Source organism: Xiphophorus hellerii, chromosome 6 (assembly GCF_003331165.1).
Source record: "Xiphophorus hellerii strain 12219 chromosome 6, Xiphophorus_hellerii-4.1, whole genome shotgun sequence".
NCBI classification, from domain to species: Eukaryota; Metazoa; Chordata; class Actinopteri; order Cyprinodontiformes; family Poeciliidae; genus Xiphophorus; species Xiphophorus hellerii.
Window position 1 is genome coordinate 29697739 of NC_045677.1, and position 19399 is coordinate 29717137.

The 19399-nt window shown below is 39.0% G+C and overlaps 2 protein-coding genes across 22 annotated transcripts in view; one reads left to right on the plus strand and one right to left on the minus strand.

The window, feature by feature from the left end:
• The window catches only part of LOC116720928 (discs large homolog 1-like protein), a 117686-nt gene that overhangs the window by 36614 nt on the left and 61673 nt on the right, over window positions 1-19399 (plus strand). The gene's annotated exons all lie outside the window — the stretch shown is intronic.
• On the minus strand, window positions 1074-14889 carry LOC116720916 (uncharacterized). 8 transcript variants are annotated; one of them, XM_032564360.1, is made up of 16 exons: window positions 14139-14889; window positions 12640-12982; window positions 12482-12541; window positions 12363-12398; window positions 12205-12265; window positions 12020-12126; window positions 11657-11929; window positions 11467-11560; window positions 11218-11285; window positions 10888-11133; window positions 10587-10721; window positions 10429-10491; window positions 10197-10328; window positions 1761-9623; window positions 1562-1644; window positions 1074-1298 (listed from the first exon to the last, which is right to left on the minus strand). In XM_032564360.1, the coding sequence occupies exons 2-14, from the start codon at window positions 12715-12717 to the stop codon at window positions 2784-2786; spliced, it is 8193 nt and encodes a 2730-aa protein (XP_032420251.1). In that variant the 5' UTR covers window positions 12718-12982; window positions 14139-14889; the 3' UTR covers window positions 1074-1298; window positions 1562-1644; window positions 1761-2783. The 8 variants fall into 8 exon arrangements, with proteins under 8 accessions (XP_032420251.1, XP_032420258.1, XP_032420254.1 ...); XM_032564367.1 differs by having other exon boundaries at window positions 1074-1278; window positions 1562-1639; window positions 12640-14889; XM_032564363.1 differs by having other exon boundaries at window positions 1562-1639; window positions 12640-14889.

Consider the following 19399-nt stretch of genomic DNA (forward strand, 5'->3'; position numbering starts at 1 on the left):
TTCACTTTCGAAGAGATCACAGACGTATCTACAAAATGAAATTTGAATGGCATTTCTAGGTGAATTTGTGACGACACAGCAAATCCTCAAAAATAGGGTATTTCCAGGATTCTTCCCATTGACTTATAATGGGGTTTTTTTCGTAGTTTTTTGCGAATTATGTCGCCACGTTAAGCCCAAATCCCACCAGAAGTAATAGCTCCAATGGCGTGAATTTTCTGCACGTTTTGATACCTCATTTGTAGGTGTGCACCCAGCGGTATGAGCCGCATTAACGGTTACGGAAGAAAAATAAAGAATTATAACTAGAAAATTTCGGAAGAAATTTAGCCGGGGCCTGCCAAGGCGCGCCCGTGGGTTCGGGCCCGGCGTCGTCACGCCACAAATCGGCATCGACGCTAAAGAACGCCGCAACGTAATCAGTGGCACGCGGAGAATCGCAAGAACGTTAAGGAAGGCGGACGTGCACCATTCAGTGTTATAAAGTAAGTATATCAGCTAAAATGAGCAGAAACGCAAATGTTAGCGTCATTGCTTTCATCAGTATGTGGGAAATCACTAGGATATTTTCTATAATTGATTTACTCCATTCAGTATACTAAACATTGCTAAAAAGTAAAGTAAATAGCTAATAGCTTATTGAAGCTAAAATGCTAACGCTAATGAACCTTGCATTGAACTGTTTAGTAACAGTTCAATGCTCATAAACTGCAGCAAGGCAGTTCATTAGTATTTACCTAATGATTGTGACAAATATAGATTTTCAATAACGCACACACACAACATATTACAGTTTAAAAATATATATTGACCTTATGTTAAAGATTTCTACAAACTTTTTACAGGTAAAGTTTACAATGAACCAAAATTACAACATTTAAAGAATACCATAAATTTAAGAATCTAATGTCTCTGCAATAAAAAGAAATTGCTATCTTTTTTATTTTACATGTGTCCTGTCCGGCCGTGTGGCACTCAGGGTTGTTTCCTGAGTCTCAAGGTGAGGCCCGACAGATTTACTGTCACAAGTGAAACATTATGGCTTTACCATGATGATCCACTTGTTATAAATGTGAAACCTTTATAACTATATACATACATGAAAACATATTTGAAATTAATCTAATGTAACATATTGCAGTCTCTATACAATAAATGAAACCATCTTAAATATATACATACATCAAAAACTATTTACAACTATAAAGAACAACAACAAAAAAGAATGGCTTCTCCAAAGTTTTTTGATTTTTCCCAACTTCTTCTTAGGCATCCAATCTGGTGTGACACATCACAGACTGTATTAAAAAAACAAAAACCAGACAAAAACCAAATTAATATATATGACATTTTTAAACATTTATGTGATTTATCAATGAATAAACTAAAAATTAAACTTTGTTTAAAGTAAGGTTTAAGAATGATTAACATAGATATAAACACCAATGTAACCTAAGAAAAAAGGGCATATATCAACTGGATTCCTCCTATCAAACCTACATATACAACATCATCAATTTCAAATTAAAATGAACAAAATTAGCTTTAATTTGTTATGTACCTATCTAAAGAAACAGGAACTCCATCTTCTCCTCAGATTGGGTGTGGGACCAAGTCCATGAGCTAGGCAAGGGTTGTCCTGCACTAAAAATAAACAAGTCATTCCATCAATAGACATCTATTATCAACAACAACAAAAATGTAACTGCTTTTAAGGTTGCTACAATTTAGATACATTTGCTAACTCTCATGCGCCAAACCTCCAGGTCTCGTTTCCTCTCTCTTCTTAGCAGCCTCCAAGGATTGTTTGTTTGGAACAACCTGCAAAAACAGACTAAAACTGGGAGAAAAGAGGTTAATTCCATCAAAACAAGACAAATTCTAAGTATGTGGAGGGAGTCCAACAAGACAAAAGTGAGTTCAACTTTTGTCCTTCTAGTGAAGTAACCACTAGGGTGCTGCAGCAGTAAAAAGTGCAGTGTGATTGGGGAGAGATGAAACAAGGAGAGCTTTAATTGAATGACGCAAATTGTGAAGAATAAAAAAAAGAGTTTTGCAAAAAATTAACTTATTCGAAGGGTAACAGTTACTCTAACTGCATTAGAAAAATAAGGAAAATGCTCAGGGCCAGATTGAAGAACAATTTGAAATAATTGTTATTTCAAAATAGAACAGAATATACGTGTAGTAACTGATTGTTTAATCTACTGCTTCCTGGTCCAATATTTCCAGCAACTACTCTGACAGAAAACCGATAAGTGTTTCAAGATCAGCCACTTTCGTATTCCCAAACCTCAAACAAAGTTTCATGGGCACATACAAACCCTGGTTATGAAGCCTACTTTCTACGGAACTAAATAAGTATTGAAAAGATTTGCAAACTATACAAGAATATTTTTATTCCTACAACAAAATCCACAAGCTATACCATAATTCACAAATCTTTACAATGAATAAATATATATCAAACCCTTTGCAACAATGATAGAGAAAAACAACCCACACTGCTTTCTGATTGCTGCATGTACAAAAGAAACCACAGTCAGATAAAATGATGCAAGATCTTTACATTTTCTCCAAAAAGAATCTCCTTTCATGAAATCAGGATTAAGATGTACAGTGCTTACAAAGTAATCATTCCCCTTGAACTGTTCCATATTGTTACATTACAACCACAAATATATTTCATCGGAATTTAATAGAAAAGATCAAGAAAAATACCCCTTATGATGAGGAAGATTTCAAGGAACATAACTATTTTTGGAAGCCACTATAGATGCAGCTTATACTGAAGCTAACACACAGTATATAGGATTGTGATAGCTGTAGTAAGCCTGCAAGACACCTGAGTGGACACAGTATTCTGGATTGGAGATGTAAATGTGATCAAGGAGAGTACGTTTTTCTGTGGTTGGAGCAGAGATGAGTTGCATAAAGCCTTTCGCTCTAAACAACTCATTAATGGATTTTTTCCCAGGAGCAATAAGGTCCTCATTGAAGTCTCCCAATATGACAACGGGCCGAATATCCATTGAATTCAGGCCATCCAAGAGGTTCTGCAGATTTCTTAAAAATGTTCCAAGATCATAACTTGGTGGCCTGTAAACTGTCGCAATGAGGGCTCTGATTGGGGTGTCCACTTTGACAACGTTGAATTCAAGGTCTGTAACCTGGTTGAAGAATCTACGTTCCTGCGGTTGGAGAAGACTGCGGCAGTAGGTCGCTACTCCCCCACCCTCTTTTTTAGCAATGTCGACTCTATTTGAGTAGGAGACATGTCTGTTCCGTGAAAAGAAAGAATAGCCCTCCATTTGGCAAGAAGCAGGAACAGAAGATCCAAATAAATGAGTCTCTGTTAGGCATAAGACATCTGCCAGCATAAGTTCATGATGTTGTTTCATGTCCTCAGAGTGACAGACAAGACCTTCGACATTGTGGTGGACAATTGTTAATGTTTCACCTTTATCACCAGACTGAAAATGCAAGAGTGGTCTGGTGTGCAAAAACGATGCTGGTCTCATTGATTCCATAGCTGCTCTGATATTTTCGTCAGCGTAGATTTTACTTTCATCGAAATCAATGATTTTAAGTCCTTCCAGGGAAGTTGTGCGACTGAGGGCCACATATGCCATTCCAGGTTCAAAAATACGCTTCAAAGAAATGACCGCAGACTTCATGGTCATACCTTGGACCTTGTGTGCCGTACACCCAAAGGCTAACCTGATTGGAAATTGCCGTCGTACCACTCCCTTTACGCTACTCTGTTCCTCAAATCTCTCAATGTAAACAAAGCCATCTGGTTTACCCTGAATCTTTTTTGTGTGGCCAGCGAGGGCATTGTCCAGTTTGAGTCCAATTAACTTTACACTACTCTTTCCATCTTTCGTACTGGTGACAATATCTGCAATGGTGCCAAATGTTCCATTAACGAGACCATCCTCTACATCCAAGTTTCTTATAATCATTACCCTAAAACCCAAACCAACCTGTATGTTGTTAGACAAGTCTCGTTTGTTGCCCGCTATGCAACAGCCCAGATTAATCATGTTTCCTGTCTTTGTAATCCTTTTGTAGTCCTCTGCCTCGATATCAACTGTTACTACACCTAAAGAGGCCACAACTGTTGCATTATGGGTGTCCACCTGTTTGTTTGTTGCAAAAATGTGCAGAACATCCATTGGACACTCTTTGGGGTCAGTAACAGCTTGGATCAAAAGAGCCTTGTCATCCTCACCAAGCGAATCGGCTTTACCTTTAACTCGAATCCGGTTCAAGAGCTCTGCAAACGCTCGGTCATCTTTCTGCCGCATGATTTCTGTCAGGCTGATCATCTGGAAATTCTCATTCCAGATATCAAGCACGCCATCCTCGGCAACACAAAGCGGTTTTGATCGTCCAACAGGAGGAAGTTGGAAGAAGTCCCCCACAGCCAAAACAGAGACCCCACCCATGAATCTGTTGTTCCCCTTGATTTGTTGAAATCTCCAGTCAACATATGCAAGTAGGTCTTTGGAGACCATGGAGATTTCATCGACGATTAAGATTTCTACATTAGAAAGAACTGCCCTCACTTCATCCAATGAATTTCCAAGTCCCTTGTATGGTGGTTTTAAACTTTTGGGTAGTTTCAAGATGGAATGTAAAGTCTTCCCTGATATGTTGTACGCTGCAGTACCAGTAAAAGCTGTGAGGAGCACAGTGGGCTTGGACATGTCACCAATATCAAGAAGTCTCGGAAGCTGGCGCAAGAGCTTGGTTGCCTCCTGGTAAACACATTTGATGACATGAGATTTACCACAGCCGGCTCCTCCCGTCAAGAAATAAAAGAACGGTTCTGGGTTGTCACCCCAGACGCGGTTCAGACACCAATCGCGAATGGCGTAAAACACGGACGCTTGACTCTCATTTAAACTCCTGTACATTTTTCTGATGAAATCAGAGCTCAATTTAGGAGCTTCAATTTTTGGCATGTCTACAGTGTTGACATCAATTTCATAATCTGGAATACGGTCTTGCTCTTCATCTTCTTGCAATGGTGGTCGCTCAGCAGCGCATTCTAAACGGTCTACCTCAACCTCGGGTGCAAAAGTGTTCCACGCATTACGAACCGGTCCTTCCTTTGTCAGATTTTCCATAATCTTATCAATTTTCTTACCTTGCCCTTCATACCTTTTGCAATTGAAATCCACATACTGTTTAACCTGATATCTACCACGTAAACCGTTGTTGTAAAAGGCTTCGTAGGTTGTGTGTTCCTCATTTTTAAGGTCGTCATCTCTTCTGTGAGGAAAATACAACTTCAGAAGCCGTCTGTAAAACTTTTCGGGGTTTTTTTTCTCTGAAAAACGAGTAAATCTAATAACTGCAGGTTTGCCCATAGTTCTTTTCTGGATGTATCCTGCATCATTAAGGAGGGGAATTGCATTTGACCCTTTAATTTGCCTACCATATAGAACTCGATATTCTGACGCAAATTCTGCAAGGCACATGTGTTCGAATTCTAATGTTACTGGCCTGTTGAGATATTTTTCCGGCAATCCTGTCATCCACACATTCTCTTCATCTGGGGACATGTTTACGAGTTGACTCATCGGAAGGCTCATTTTTACACCGTCTTCATCTGTTTGAAGAAAAAGGACACTACGAGAGGACTTTTTGAGAGGTAGGCTACAAGTGCGTGCAACGGATTCTTGAGCACTAACCTCTCTCTGTTTTGAATAAGCCTGCATGATCTTTTTCATCTCATCGCGTTCGCTAACATTCGCTCTCTTTAAATCATCTACAACAGACTTGAGGTACTGCGCCATTTCATGCTCTGGCTTGGCTATGTAGGACATCATGTACTCAATGCAGCTGTATTCATCAAGCACATACTGAATGTCCATGTTAGCATTCCATGCACGAAGGAGATCGGGGTTATAGCCATTGACCCAGCTATCTTTAGGATCCCGTTTCATGATTACCACCATTCCAGAAGTGAGAGCATCAACATGGCCATTGTACTCTACTTTGGTCATATTACAAGCCTGGAGTAACTCTGCCAAATCCCTGAACGATGATTTTTCATCCTTCAGTAAATCCCTAATTGGTTTCAGTGTCTTCTTAGCCTCTCTTTGTAGGTTTGAGACAAATGGTGATCTCGATTTTTTGGACTTTCTCCTACCTTTTTGCTTAACTTGCGTTGCTTTTTCGTCGTCATTTTCGTGATCAAAGTCAATTACAGGGACGGTTATTCTGGTGTGCTCCATTGGTAGTTTGGGGAATCCAAATCTGCATTCAACATTACCTTTTTTGCATGATTTTGAGTGCTTTTTGCTGTGCATTTGAACGTCTGTGACTATTTTGTGAAGCTCTGGATCTCTGGTTTCATCAGGCAACTGACAGGATATGTAACGATCGATGAACTTTATGACTTCACCGCAACATGAGGGGTCTTCCATTTCAGGTGCATCCTTAATCCATATCACGGCATGTATGTGTGGTGAACCCCTTGCCTGAAATTCCACATGATAAAAGTAATCTTCGACTGGTCCAATGGGCTGTGCAGGGGAAAGAATGAGGTCTCTAAACAGTGCATCCACTCTCTTTTCAAACATGCGCATGACGGTGACAGGGTTGCTTCTAAGAATGTCACACTTTGCATTCCAGTCAAGCTCAGAAAAATGTACCTGCTCGCCATGTTGACTTTTGACGGCCTCAATGACTTCTGGCCATCTCATTTCAGCAGCAGAGAATGTGCAAAAGAAAGTGGGCTTTCCAAGTTGCCTCACCATGGCGTGCAAATCACGTAATCCTTTCTCCCAATAAGCTGGAGTTCCTCTTAAGGGTTGCATGAAGCGGGTGGCCTCTTTATTCTGGATCAGTTTTTCCAACTCCTCTTTATCCTGCAGCATTTTGCTGGAAATATTTTTCCCATCTTTGGTGCTTGGTTTCCCTTTTCTTCTCTGAATGGACATACTATTATTGGCAATATGAGTTTCCGTAACAAACTGAGCAAAGAAAAGGTAACTGTGGTCTTTGGCAAACCGAGTATCTATTGAGAAAAGCCGTACATTGAAATACATACTCGGTGAAAGTGCAACACGGCGGGCTTCATCTAATGTGTTTATTCCAGTTGGGAAATGTACGGGATAAGCATTTGCTTCAAGTCTTGGAACACTGAAGAAGGAGATGGGTTTATTTCCCTGAGCCGGCGCAATGCTGAAAATCCCTTCTCCATATGACAATACTTCCTGTGCTATGTCAGGAGGCTGCATGCAGGTGTCCAAGATCAGACCAGGTCGAAGTGCCTGATGCTCTGCCCCTATGTGGTCAGGTTGGTGGTCTGCGGCTGCATCCATTGCAGCCTCCTCTGCTTCTGAGTCCTCAACTGGCTGATCCTCTTGGAAACCCTCAAATGTGGCACTTTCATTTATACTTATGTCTGTGTAATCTGGATGACTCTCTTTAAGCTTTCTCAGTGCAGCTAAGACATTTTTCATGTTGACCGTGTAAAAGTATTGGTAACCTTTGTACTTGGTTTTTCTCTTCAGCTTCACCTGTAAAAGCTGGGCTTCCTCACGGGGCCTCGGAAGACTGTTTACAACTGTTTCCATGTCAGAAGGAACACAGACAACTGCTCCATGTATTGCCCTTTGCTGTCCCTTGGGCAAGGAAACAATTTTTGCAAAAGGTAGAATTTTTGCTATTAATTGCCGTTCAATTACATTCAATTCCGCAAGCTCTATGGGAACGGAAGCTAGGTGAAGGTTATTGGCAGCAGCAATCGATGGCATCTTTCCTCTGGTTAGACTGCTGTCACACGTGTAGCAGATCCACTCCCCCATCCTCTCTTGAGGTACAGAACATGGGGTTGAGCATGCAGATCCACACACATGAACATATGTACCTGTTAGACAATCAGCTACTACACGCATATTCTTGTTATACTTATCTTGTTTACACTGCTTCACTTGACTGGGGAAAAGAGCTCTGTGACACACGGTGCAAACATATGTGGGTCCGTTTTGAATGTTCTTATAAAAGTTTTGTATTGCAGCTTTCATTTCGTCAGTCATCAGAGGGTGTGGAGTTTGAAGGTGGAAGCCTACATTTCTTTTGTATTTCCTTCTGATTCGCGAAGCATGCTGCAGTGTTAAATTTTTGGAAAGTGCTTGTCTAGATAGTCTGCCTCTTCTGTTGGCAACACATTTTTCATTATGTTTTACTCGATAACCAGGCTCACTATGATACTTCTCCTTCATAGATTCACGCATTGTTTTTTTCTGTTTGCTTCTGAAAACTGGATCGTTTCTGAATTGATTCCTGATGTATGATTTTTGTCTGCTTCTAAAGAGCGGATCGTCTCTGTATCGATTCCTGATGTATGATTTTTGTCTGCTTCTAAAGAGCGGATCGTCTCTGTATCGATTCCTGATGTATGATTTTTTTCTGCTTGTAAAGACCGGATCATCTCTGAATCGTTTCCTCATATACTCGGCCATCTGCGCTTTATGACTGTCTCTGAAGCTACGTACAAAATTGAATCTGTCCTTAATGTAATTTATTCGTCTCTTTCGGAAAGATGCATCTGTCCTATATCTATTATTTAACTGATCCTTCCTCTGTACTTGATGAAGAATGTATTGTTCTTTTAAGGCCTGCAGCTTTTTGGTCCTAAATGTTGGAGATGTCAGATATCTTTCTTTTTCAGATGAACTTTGTTTCATTTTACGTCCTACATTCTGTCTCTGTTGTGTTTTGATCCTGTTTTTAATTTTTCTTCTATTAGCTTTTGGCACTTTTGACAAATTTGTAACAGTTGGAGGTCTCTCCTCTAATACGTTTGCAACTTCCCTAAGCCAAGGAGGCATTTCGTCATCAGACGGACTCTCTGATTTCAAAGCAGTTGGACTTACCTGTGTGGCTACAGGTGAAATGTTCTGAAAAGTCGACTTCTGAGGATGATCTTCATTTTCCCTTTCAAAACCTACTGGCACAAACTCATAGGTGGCATTGGGGCCGCGATTTCGAAAGAGCTTCAGTAGATGGCTGACCATGTCAGACAGGTTGCAGAAAGTCATCATTACTGCAGTTCCACTGGGGTGGGGCAGGCCTGCTGAATTTCTTGAGTGGGAATCAAAAACTCCAAACCGACCGCTTCTGTCCCTGAAAACTGCAATGCACTCTGGAGTCACCAAAAGGAAAGCATGGGTGACATTTTCCGACAGACATTCCAGTTGCAGGGCAAGATGCAAACCCAATCCTCTAGATCCTTCAGTGCTCCTGCTACGAGCAAAAACATGACCTACCTGTAAACCAGTTGTGTGTACTGCATAGATGTTCCTATCTGTCAGTACATGGTCAGGCATCTGTTCAAACGTCAAGTGATTGTCACGAAATGTTCCATCACTGATCAGTTGCTGTTTAACGCCGGAATAAAGTTGGTCTCCTTTTTCAATCACTCTATCAAGCATCACAGCATCAAACTGCAACCCCTCATTGTGGTAAGCTAAAAATGTGAGTGCCATGCATGTGCACTGGTGATTACGGGAAAATGCAGCATACCTCTTGTCGGCCTGGGAATGTGTAGCACTTACCAACAGGACAGGTGGACCGCTGATCCTGGGTTCCAGCGCAGAAGCCTGTAACATAAAAAAATATTTAAAAGTCAGTATTTATACAAATATTCACCTGATAACTATCTACCACCAATTAGGCATGTTGTAAACACATATTTTGTAATTGAGTAATCAATTATTCTGTTGTTAAATAGATTAATTGAAATAAAATGTTGATAAAGTAACTTCATGGTAAATAATATTATTACACTAGTATTGGGTGGGATTTCAATATAAATCCATATGTTCATATTTGTGCATCTGAAATTTACTTGTCTGTACTTCAGAAATTAATCTGTAACAATATTAGCTCACTTTTTTAGCCAACCTGGAAAACCAAAAAAGTTTGATATTATAGTCAATTTAATAAAAATAAAAAATGCACAAATTATAAAGCAGCACGTCTACAAAGTCAAAAGCTGTAAAATACAAATTTTCTAAATATCTAAACTCACTTTGCACAGCCATTTGTGCTCATGTGAGTCACATAATCTTTGGCACCCTCGTCATACATAGAACCAAGTACGCGAACTTTCTCCACAACACGTTGCACTGCTCCACCCATTTGTTGTGACTGAGATGATAGGAAACAGTTACCTTGCAGCTCCCATCCTGAAAATGGTCCTCCTGTGCCACGGAAGAGGACTTGGCCTGGATGTCCATCAGGGGAACCGAACCCTGTGCCTGGCGACGAGCTTTGCTGTTGGTCTCTCTCGGCGCTCCCTCCATCTATAAATCAATAGAAGCTATCCTTTTTTGTGCAAAGTGAACATATACTGTACATTTCACTATCTTAAAGTCTGATATATTTTCTGAAACGGTGTCACACCTGCTGCTCCACTGGATTCAGCTGGGAGGGATCGGAAATTGCATGACGCCTCGAACTCGCCTTCTAATAAAAAAAATAGAAGAAATTATATAGTTGTTACAACAAACTATAGCACATCAAATTGAAATGATTATATTTTTTAAAATTAAATAAAATACCTTTTTCCCCTTCGGAGAACATGTAGGTAGCGTAGTTTCAAGGCCAGACGCAGGAACGATCCGATCCATCTCCTCCAGCAACGCTGGGCTGAAGCACACAGGATTCAGGGGGATGGAAGAGTCCAGCAGGTCTCCCTGTAAAATAAAGTTCCATTTACTTTATAATCTGCACTTTAAAGAAAAGTTGAAATGGACAATCAGGGAGGCGGACACAAAATAAACATGTTAAGAAGTGAAATATACACATTGAAATATACACTTGCAAAATTTTCATTAAATCAAATAAGCATGTATCCAGTACCTTCCGACCACCACCAACCACAGTCCAGGCGGAGGACTCTGAACGACGCGGAGCAGCCACCTCGCTAACCACAACCAGCTGGGGCAGGGGACGTCTCACCGGGGGGGGGGAAGCCGTCTCAAGGGGGGGAGGAGCCAACATCACAGGAGCAGGAGATTTCGGTGCACTTAACTCAAGTTGCGAGCAGACCGCCGCCTCAAGCAACTGAGCAAGGACCTCCATCCCAGGATGGTCGCTCAGGTGAACCTACAATTATAAACACATTTTATCAAATACAGTACGCCTCAATGAAATGTTTACAATAGAATTATGAAAATCAATTCAACTTACGCCATCCCTGCTCCACAAGGCCAGGTTGCTCAACGGGAAGTGTTCAGTGACAGGCAAGTACTGAACAGCTTGACAGAAAAAAAAAAAAATGCATTCTTATTTTCAGTCACACTAACGATGTTCTAATTTGAGATAAATTACATACGAAAGGAAAAATAAATTATTTTTTCATAGATCTGAACCCTGAAAACTATAAAATGTAAATTTGCTGAAGTTTTAGTCTAAACACAAATTGTGTATGTCACTTACTTCTCAGAGCAGCCACACGTTGAAACTCCTGCCGCAGCAGCTGTTGCACACTGTCCTCCACGCAAAGGCGCGGTGGAAAGTCCACAACGACCACCTTTAAATTTCAAACCAAATAAAGGAACAAAATTAATATACGCCAACTTTTCTGATATATTTGATCATGGATAAATGCAGTGGATGTTCTACTTACATTAGCAGAGAGGTTGCAGACGGTACTCAACAAAGCGTCAAACGCCGCTCCGGCCTCCACGAAGGTCCTGCTGGCGGTTAAGTTGTTACTTGGGGCCAGAAGACAGATCACCTCGGGGGGCCGAGGCAGAACTGCATCCAGCACCTCAAGCTGCAACTCTTCCGCAGAGGCACCGGGGGATGCAAGCACCCCTAAGGAGAAGTCGCCCTTTGGCATGGTAGAATACCCATCCACAATAGCACGCAGATGGGAATCACCAACCAAAAGAGCAAACTGAAAAATAAAAACAAACATTAAAGTTCGCTTATAGAATTTTTGTCATTCAAACCAAGATTTGTATACGAGGTATACAAAAAAAAATACCTTCTTCTCCAGAGCCCCGGCAGTAGGCAGAACCAACTTGCAGCTCCGTCTGGTCACCCGGGAGGCTGGCCACGTCTCCACCCGATGGCGTCGCCCCGTCCCACGGCCTGTTTAGAAACGTTTAGTTATCAAGATTAGGCTTTCATGCAGCTGCAAATTTAACAACAAAGATTTTATCTACATACGTGACCCAGGAGAGGTCGGTGGCACACGGGGCTCCTCCTGACGCACCACGGGAGGCAACATCTGCAAAAGAGTAATTTAAAAAATCTATAGATTAACTACAAACATAACTTGTTTTGGTTATTCTAAATAAATGATCCTGAACTTGTCATGAACATACCTGGTCGGGCAGGCCACCCTCCAGCAGTGGGGAGATCTAAAGAGATAAGTAAAATTAGTAAAGCAAATAATTGTTATCATCCAACAGTAAGTTACTAAAATTTAAAATGACAGCCATACCTTCTTTGGCGGAGACCGAGTCGGGTTCCAAGCGCTGGTTGTGAGTGATGGTGTCCCAGCCTGTAAACACAGAAACTATTATAATCATGCTTAAAGTCTAAACTACATTAAGAACTACAGTTAGACAAAAACAAGTACTTCAATGTTTAATTATATACCTTTGCGTCGACCGGCACAATCTCCAGCTTCCTCCATCTCACCTTAGCTGCCTCAGAGCGTCGTCCTCTACGTGGCATTCTGTAACAGCAGAATGAAAAAAAAGAAGAAACCTGGGGGGGGGGGGGAAGTTGGTTATTCAAACAATATTAAATGTGTTTGTGAATGCTTTTAACTCAGTGTTACTATGTGCTTTTCTTAATATCTAAATAAAATATATCTCTGTAGGATCAACAGGTATCAGTATAAGTGAATTAATAAGATGGTGTGATGATGCAGAGGTGAGATGCGTAGCAGGCAGCAGTGGAAAACGTCCAAATCACAAAGTCTCGCAGAAGAGAGAAGCTGTAAATACAAGCAAAATACATTTCAATTAAAAAAGGACCGTAAAAATATATATACATTTTCAAAATAGATTAATATTTTTTTTCTGAAATACAAGAATAAAGTTAAAACTGTTCTAAGGTTTCTAAACAAGGCCAATATATTTTTCACAACTGGTGCAAACATAAGTACACTTTACAACTTGGTTAAAAATATACTTAAAAAAACAGAGATGTCATATCTGAAGATACGAACAAAATTACGAGACTTAAAAACACTGCAGCACTTAATTAGCTTCCTGTGGGTCTAAAACATTTTCTTTCCAGCAAATTTCTAGCTCCCATGATGCTTTGTGTGATTTATAGGCGTTACTTCCGCGCACATGTGTTTACATGTTAACAACTTGCTAACTGGCTTTCTTCAGAGTGTTACACTACAAAATGTGTGGGACCTTTCACAGCTTAAACGTAGCAATATGTGGCAATACTGTTTTATCACACACCACAGTTATTCGGGGAGGGATGGCAACTTGAAGAAATGACCGCAAATAACTTGAGCTAGCATAGTTAGCTACTTCACTGACTCAGTTTCTGCGGCTGCGGGTTTTCTTAAGGTCGCTTTTTGTCCATACAATCACAGTAGTACACATAAAGCATTTTGTGTTCTCTAAATTATAATTTACATCATACCAAGCTAATATTATGTAGTTCTGCTGTTTTTCACTGTCGGCACAAGACGGCAGCTGAGAGCATCTGTATCCGAAGCAACTGAGTCAGTGAATTAGCTTAATATGCTATTTCGGGTTATTTGTGGCCATTTCTGCAAGTCACAATAGCTCTAGGTTGAGGTAAAACAACATTGCCTTATTTCAGCTGATGACCTGGATGTTAACAGAGATTTTATAGTCTAACAGCTTTCACGAAAGCCAGTTAGCAAATTGCTAACATGTGAACAAATTGTGGTTCCGGTTTTTGTCGTGGAAAAAATATTCCATCAAGCTAGCAGCTACGCTATCAGAGCCACAACAACATATTCCACAGCAGTCAAACTTTTAAAATCTATCACATTTCTTAAGGAACACATTACATTTAACAGCTGTAAGCAGTTCTAATAATATAGTAATTAAATTAAATATTGAAATAGTATATTTTATGGACAGAACACAAACACTTCTTACCTTCACCAAGCAGATTCGGAAGCAGAAAGGTCCTTCTTCTTCTTGCTTGTGATTTTTAGCGGCGGGTGACATCTAACGTTAATATGTATTATCGCCATCTACTGGCTGGAGTGTGTACGACAGCATCTCCCCCAATCTAAATTGTAATAACCGCTTTATTTATTTTGTGTTTAATTAATATCTTATTAAGTTTAAATTTCTCTATATCATATTTCCTAATTTATTGTTTTAGCTTCTCTCTACTTGCTGTATATTTTCCACAATTAATTATTACATGTTCTACTGTTTCCATATCCATACCACACTCACATCTACCTGTTGGATTTTTACCAATCAAATGTAAAGTTTTATTTAATCCAGTATGTCCAAGGCACAATCTTTTCATTACTACTTGCTCTTTTCGATTTTCTCCTATTATTTCCATATTCCCTACATTCTTTTGTATATGAAATAAATGATGACCTTTAGTTCCTTCTTCCCACAATTGTTGCCATTCAGATTTAATTTTGCTCTTAATAATTGAATTTATTTCAGACTTACAATACTTTATCTCCATAATTCTACTTTGTTTTAAGGACACCTTAGCTAAATGATCTACCATTTCATTTCCTGCTATATCTTTATGAGCTGGTATCCACATAAACCTAATCTCTTTTTGAGTTAGTTTCATTCTAAATATAACTTCATAAATCTCGTATACTAACTCCATACGAATTTCAGATGAGATACTGTATTTAAAATAGACATTAGTGTTGAGGATGAATCTGAACATATACGTGCTTTTCCAATTTTATTTTGCTCTACCCACTGTAAGGCCATCAGTATTGCAAACATTTCCAGTGTGTAAACAGCTAAATGGTAAGATGTTCTTGAAACTAAATCTTTTGAACCATCTGTATATATAACTATAAAGGATTTATACATATTCTTAATTCTATCATTTAGAAGACTTACCAGTTATTATCTTTATTAACTTGCATTTTGTTATAAACTTCTAGATCAACATTTGCATATGGAAACAACCAAAAAGGAGTACTTGGATAACGCACCGCAGCACAGTACTTCTTTCCCTGTATCCCCATTTCAATAGAGGATCTATCTGCTGCTCATGCAAAACAGTCTATTTTAGTTTTTCCACTGTCCAAACTAATCCCATGTGTAACAGTTACTGAGTTAAATCAGTTATATACAGCCCATAGCAGCTAGTAGTTCTAAAGGCCAGTTCAGAGGGACAAACTATTCCGATGTGTAACAGTGCTTTGGATAAAAAAGTCACATAAAGCCAAAAAGCGCAATTACATGATGTAAAACTTCTGAAGTCTTTTAAGCTGTGGCATCAAATCAGGGGGCAGTAGACGGTAAAAGTCCTCGATTGAAACATCACGGGACTTCGCTCTTTAGCTTGTTAGCTTGTCGATCTTTCAGTTTTATTCGCTGGGAAAATTAATCATCAGCTTGAGGTGACTCTGCTGCACTCTAGTGGCGAGAAGCCGTAATGTTGGTTGGTAAGAATCGGAAGGCATTATGGGATATGTAGGTTGTAGTCAATTCGTGCTCAAAACCTATTTTAAGTCAATCAATGGGGCTGTAAAACGGTGGTAGGGGGGAGAGGGCGACATAAAATGACGTAGCCGGCCACATGTGGCCCGCGGGCCTTGAGTTTGACACATGTGCAATAGAGGATCTATCTGCTGCTCATGCAAAACAGTCTATTTTAATCCCATGTGTAATAGTCATTGGGTTAAATCAGTTATATAATGCTGAAAAAGCAAGTAGTTGATGTAAAAATATTCAAGGCTTTTATTTTGAAATGTTCAGTATGCTTCATTTCAGAGGGCCAAACTAATACCACGTGTAACAGTGCTTTGGATGAAAAAGTCACATAAAGCCAAAAACAGCAATTACCTGATGTAAAAATATTCAAGGCTTTTATTTTGAAATTTTCATCAAGCTTAATTTTAAATTGCCACACTAATCACATGTGTAACAATTGCTGGGTTAAATCAGTTATATAAAGCTCAAAAGAGCAATTTCCTGATGTAAAAATATTCAAGGCTTTTATTTTGAAATTTTTGTTAAGCTTCATTTCAAAGGGCCAAACTAATACCATGTGTAACAATTGCTGGGTTAAATCAGTTATATAAAGCTCAAAAGAGCAATTTCCTGATGTAAAAATATTCAAGGCTTTTATTTTGAAGCAGCAGGTAGTTCTAAAGGCCAGTTCAGTCCTGATCTGTTTCAACTGAGGATAGATAGAACTACAATGATGCGTATTCGTAGTCCAAACCAGCAGCCAATAGCCTCTTGAGATCCGTTGCTATGGCAAATAATGGTCTCAGCAGGGTGTGAGCTCTGAGCTCTGAGCTCTCAAACACACAGTTGTGTGTTTGAGCAAACACGTTTTACTGACAAAAAAGCATTGGAAACAAATCCTTCTTGTTCGGGAACCGTAATACATATTCGAAAAGCGTTTCGAGCGTATGAGAGGGCAATGTGTCTTCTGCGATAGTCCCGAGATTCATATCTGTACCTCACTCAGAACATTTACAGCGATGAGAGAAAGAAATGTTGTGCCCAGATCTGAAATTCTATTCAAATACATGGGAGAGAGCCTCAGACAGCCTCAGAAAATCCTGTCGCATGACTTTGCTCTGAAGCACCGTGACAGAAAACCGTACGGTCTAGATAAATTTCGAAAACATTTTACCGGAGCAGACAGGCGTATCAATGTCAGGACCGATTTTGATACTAATCGTGCGATATTTGTGGGCGTGATGGCGATTTCAAAAATGATTTGGGTTGAAAAAGTTGTCTTCATCTCTCACTCTAATCAGCGAGAGAAGCACTGTAATTTTCGGAAAAATGAGAAACTTTGGGTCGCTTAGAGGCAAATTGTGGACAAACCGTAACTGGTATCGACGAGCCGTCTTCACTTTCGAAGAGATCACAGACGTATCTACAAAATGAAATTTGAATGGCATTTCTAGGTGAATTTGTGACGACACAGAAAATCCTCAAAAATAGGGTATTTCCAGGATTTTTCCCATTGACTTATAATGGGGTTTTTTTCGTAGTTTTTTGCGAATTATGTCGCCACGTTAACCCCAAATCCCACCAAAAATAATAGCTCCAATGGCGTGAATTTTCTGCACGTTTTGATACCTCATTTGTAGGTGTGCACCCAGCGGTATGAGCCGCATTAACGGTGACGGAAGAAAAATAAAGAATTATAACTAGAAAAACAAAATTTCTGAAGAAATTTAGCCGGGGCCTGCCAAGGCGCGCCCGTGGGGTTTGGGCCCGGCGTCGTCACGCTACAAATTGGCATCGACGCTAAAGAACGCCGCAACGTAATCAGTGGCACGCGGAGAATCGCAAGAACATAAAGTAAGGCGGACGTGCACCATTCAGTATGATTTAAAATTTTTGTCAAGGCTTTTATTTTGGAAGTTTTGTTAAACTTCATTTCAAAGGGCCAAACTAATCCCATGCGTAATAGTCATTGGGTTAAATCAGTTATATAATGCTCAACAGAGCAATTATCTGATTTAAAAATATTCAAGGCTTTTATTTTGAAATTTGCAGTATGCTTCATTTCAGAGGGCCAAACTATTCCATTGTGTAACAGTGCTTTGGATAAAAAAGTCACATAAAGCCAAAAAGCGCAATTACCTGATGTAAAAATATTCAAGGCTTTTATTTTGAAATTATTATTATGCTCCATTTGAAAGTTCCGAACTAATCCCATGTGTAACAGTGCTTTGGATGAAAAAGTCATATACGGCCAAAAACAGCAATTACCTGATGTAAAAATATTCAAGGCTTTTATTTTGAAATTATTGTTATGCTCCATTTTAAAGTTCCGAACTAATCCCATGTGTAACAGTGCTTTGGATGAAAAAGTCATACAAAGCCAAAAACAGCAATTACATGATGTAAAAATATTCAAGGCTTTTATTTTGAAATTATTGTTATGCTCCATTTTAAAGTTCCGAACTAATCCCATGTGTAACAGTGCTTTGGATGAAAAAGTCATACAAAGCCAAAAACAGCAATTACATGATGTAAAAATATTCAAGGCTTTTATTTTGAAATTATTATTATGCTCCATTTTAAAGTTCCGAACTAATCCCATGTGTAACAGTGCTTTGGATGAAAAAGTCATACAAAGCCAAAAACAGCAATTACATGATGTAAAAATATTCAAGGCTTTTATTTTGAAATTTTCAGTATGCTTCATTTCAGAGGGCCAAACTATTCCATTGTGTAACAGTGCTTTGGATAAAAAAGTCACATAAAGCCAAAAAGCGCAATTACCTGATGTAAAAATATTCAAGGCTTTTATTTTGAAATTATTATTATGCTCCATGTTAAAGTTCCGAAGTAATCCCATGTGTAACAGTGCTTTGGATGAAAAAGTCATATACGGCCAAAAAGAGCAATTACCTGATGTAAAAATATTCAAGGTTTTTATTTTGAAATTATTATTATGCTCCATTTTAAAGTTCCGAAGTAATCCCATGTGTAACAGTGCTTTGGATGAAAAAGTCATATACGGCCAAAAAGCAATTACGTCATGTAAAATATTCAAGGCTTTTATTTTGAAATTTTCAGTATGCTTAATTTTAAAGTTCCAAACTAATCCCATGTGTAACAGTGCTTTGGATGAAAAAGTCACATAAAGCCAAAAACAGCAATTACCTGATGTAAAAATATTCAAGGCTTTTATTTTGAAATTATTATTATGCTCCATTTTAAAGTTCCGAAGTAATCCCATGTGTAACAGTGCTTTGGATGAAAAAGTCATATACGGCCAAAAAGCAATTACGTCATGTAAAATATTCAAGGCTTTTATTTTGAAATTTTCAGTATGCTTAATTTTAAAGTTCCAAACTAATCCCATGTGTAACAGTGCTTTGGATGAAAAAGTCACATAAAGCCAAAAACAGCAATTACCTGATGTAAAAATATTCAAGGCTTTTATTTTGAAATTATTATTATGCTCCATTTTAAAGTTCCGAACTAATCCCATGTGTAACATTGCTTTGGATGAAAAAGTCATATACGGCCAAAAAAAGCAATTACGTCATGTAAAATATTCAAGGCTTTTATTTTGAAATTTTCAGTATGCTTAATTTTAAAGTTCCAAAATAATCCCATGTGTAACAGTTACTGAGTTAAATCAGTTATATACAGCCCATAGCAGCGGGTAGTTCTAAAGGCCAGTTCTCAGTCCTGATCTGTTTCAACTGAGGATAGAT

Excerpts from the sequence above, each read along its gene's own strand:
- LOC116720916 (XM_032564360.1), bottom strand. The coding sequence starts at position 12,717 with ATGCCACGTAGAGGACGACGCTCTGAGGCAGCTAAGGTGAGATGGAGG. Across the intron at positions 11,930-12,019 it reads CCGGGGCTCTGGAGAAGAAG|TTTGCTCTTTTGGTTGGTGA; the intron begins GTATTTTTTTTT and ends TTTATTTTTCAG. Across the intron at positions 11,286-11,466 it reads ACGTGTGGCTGCTCTGAGAA|CTGTTCAGTACTTGCCTGTC; the intron begins GTAAGTGACATA and ends TTTTCTGTCAAG.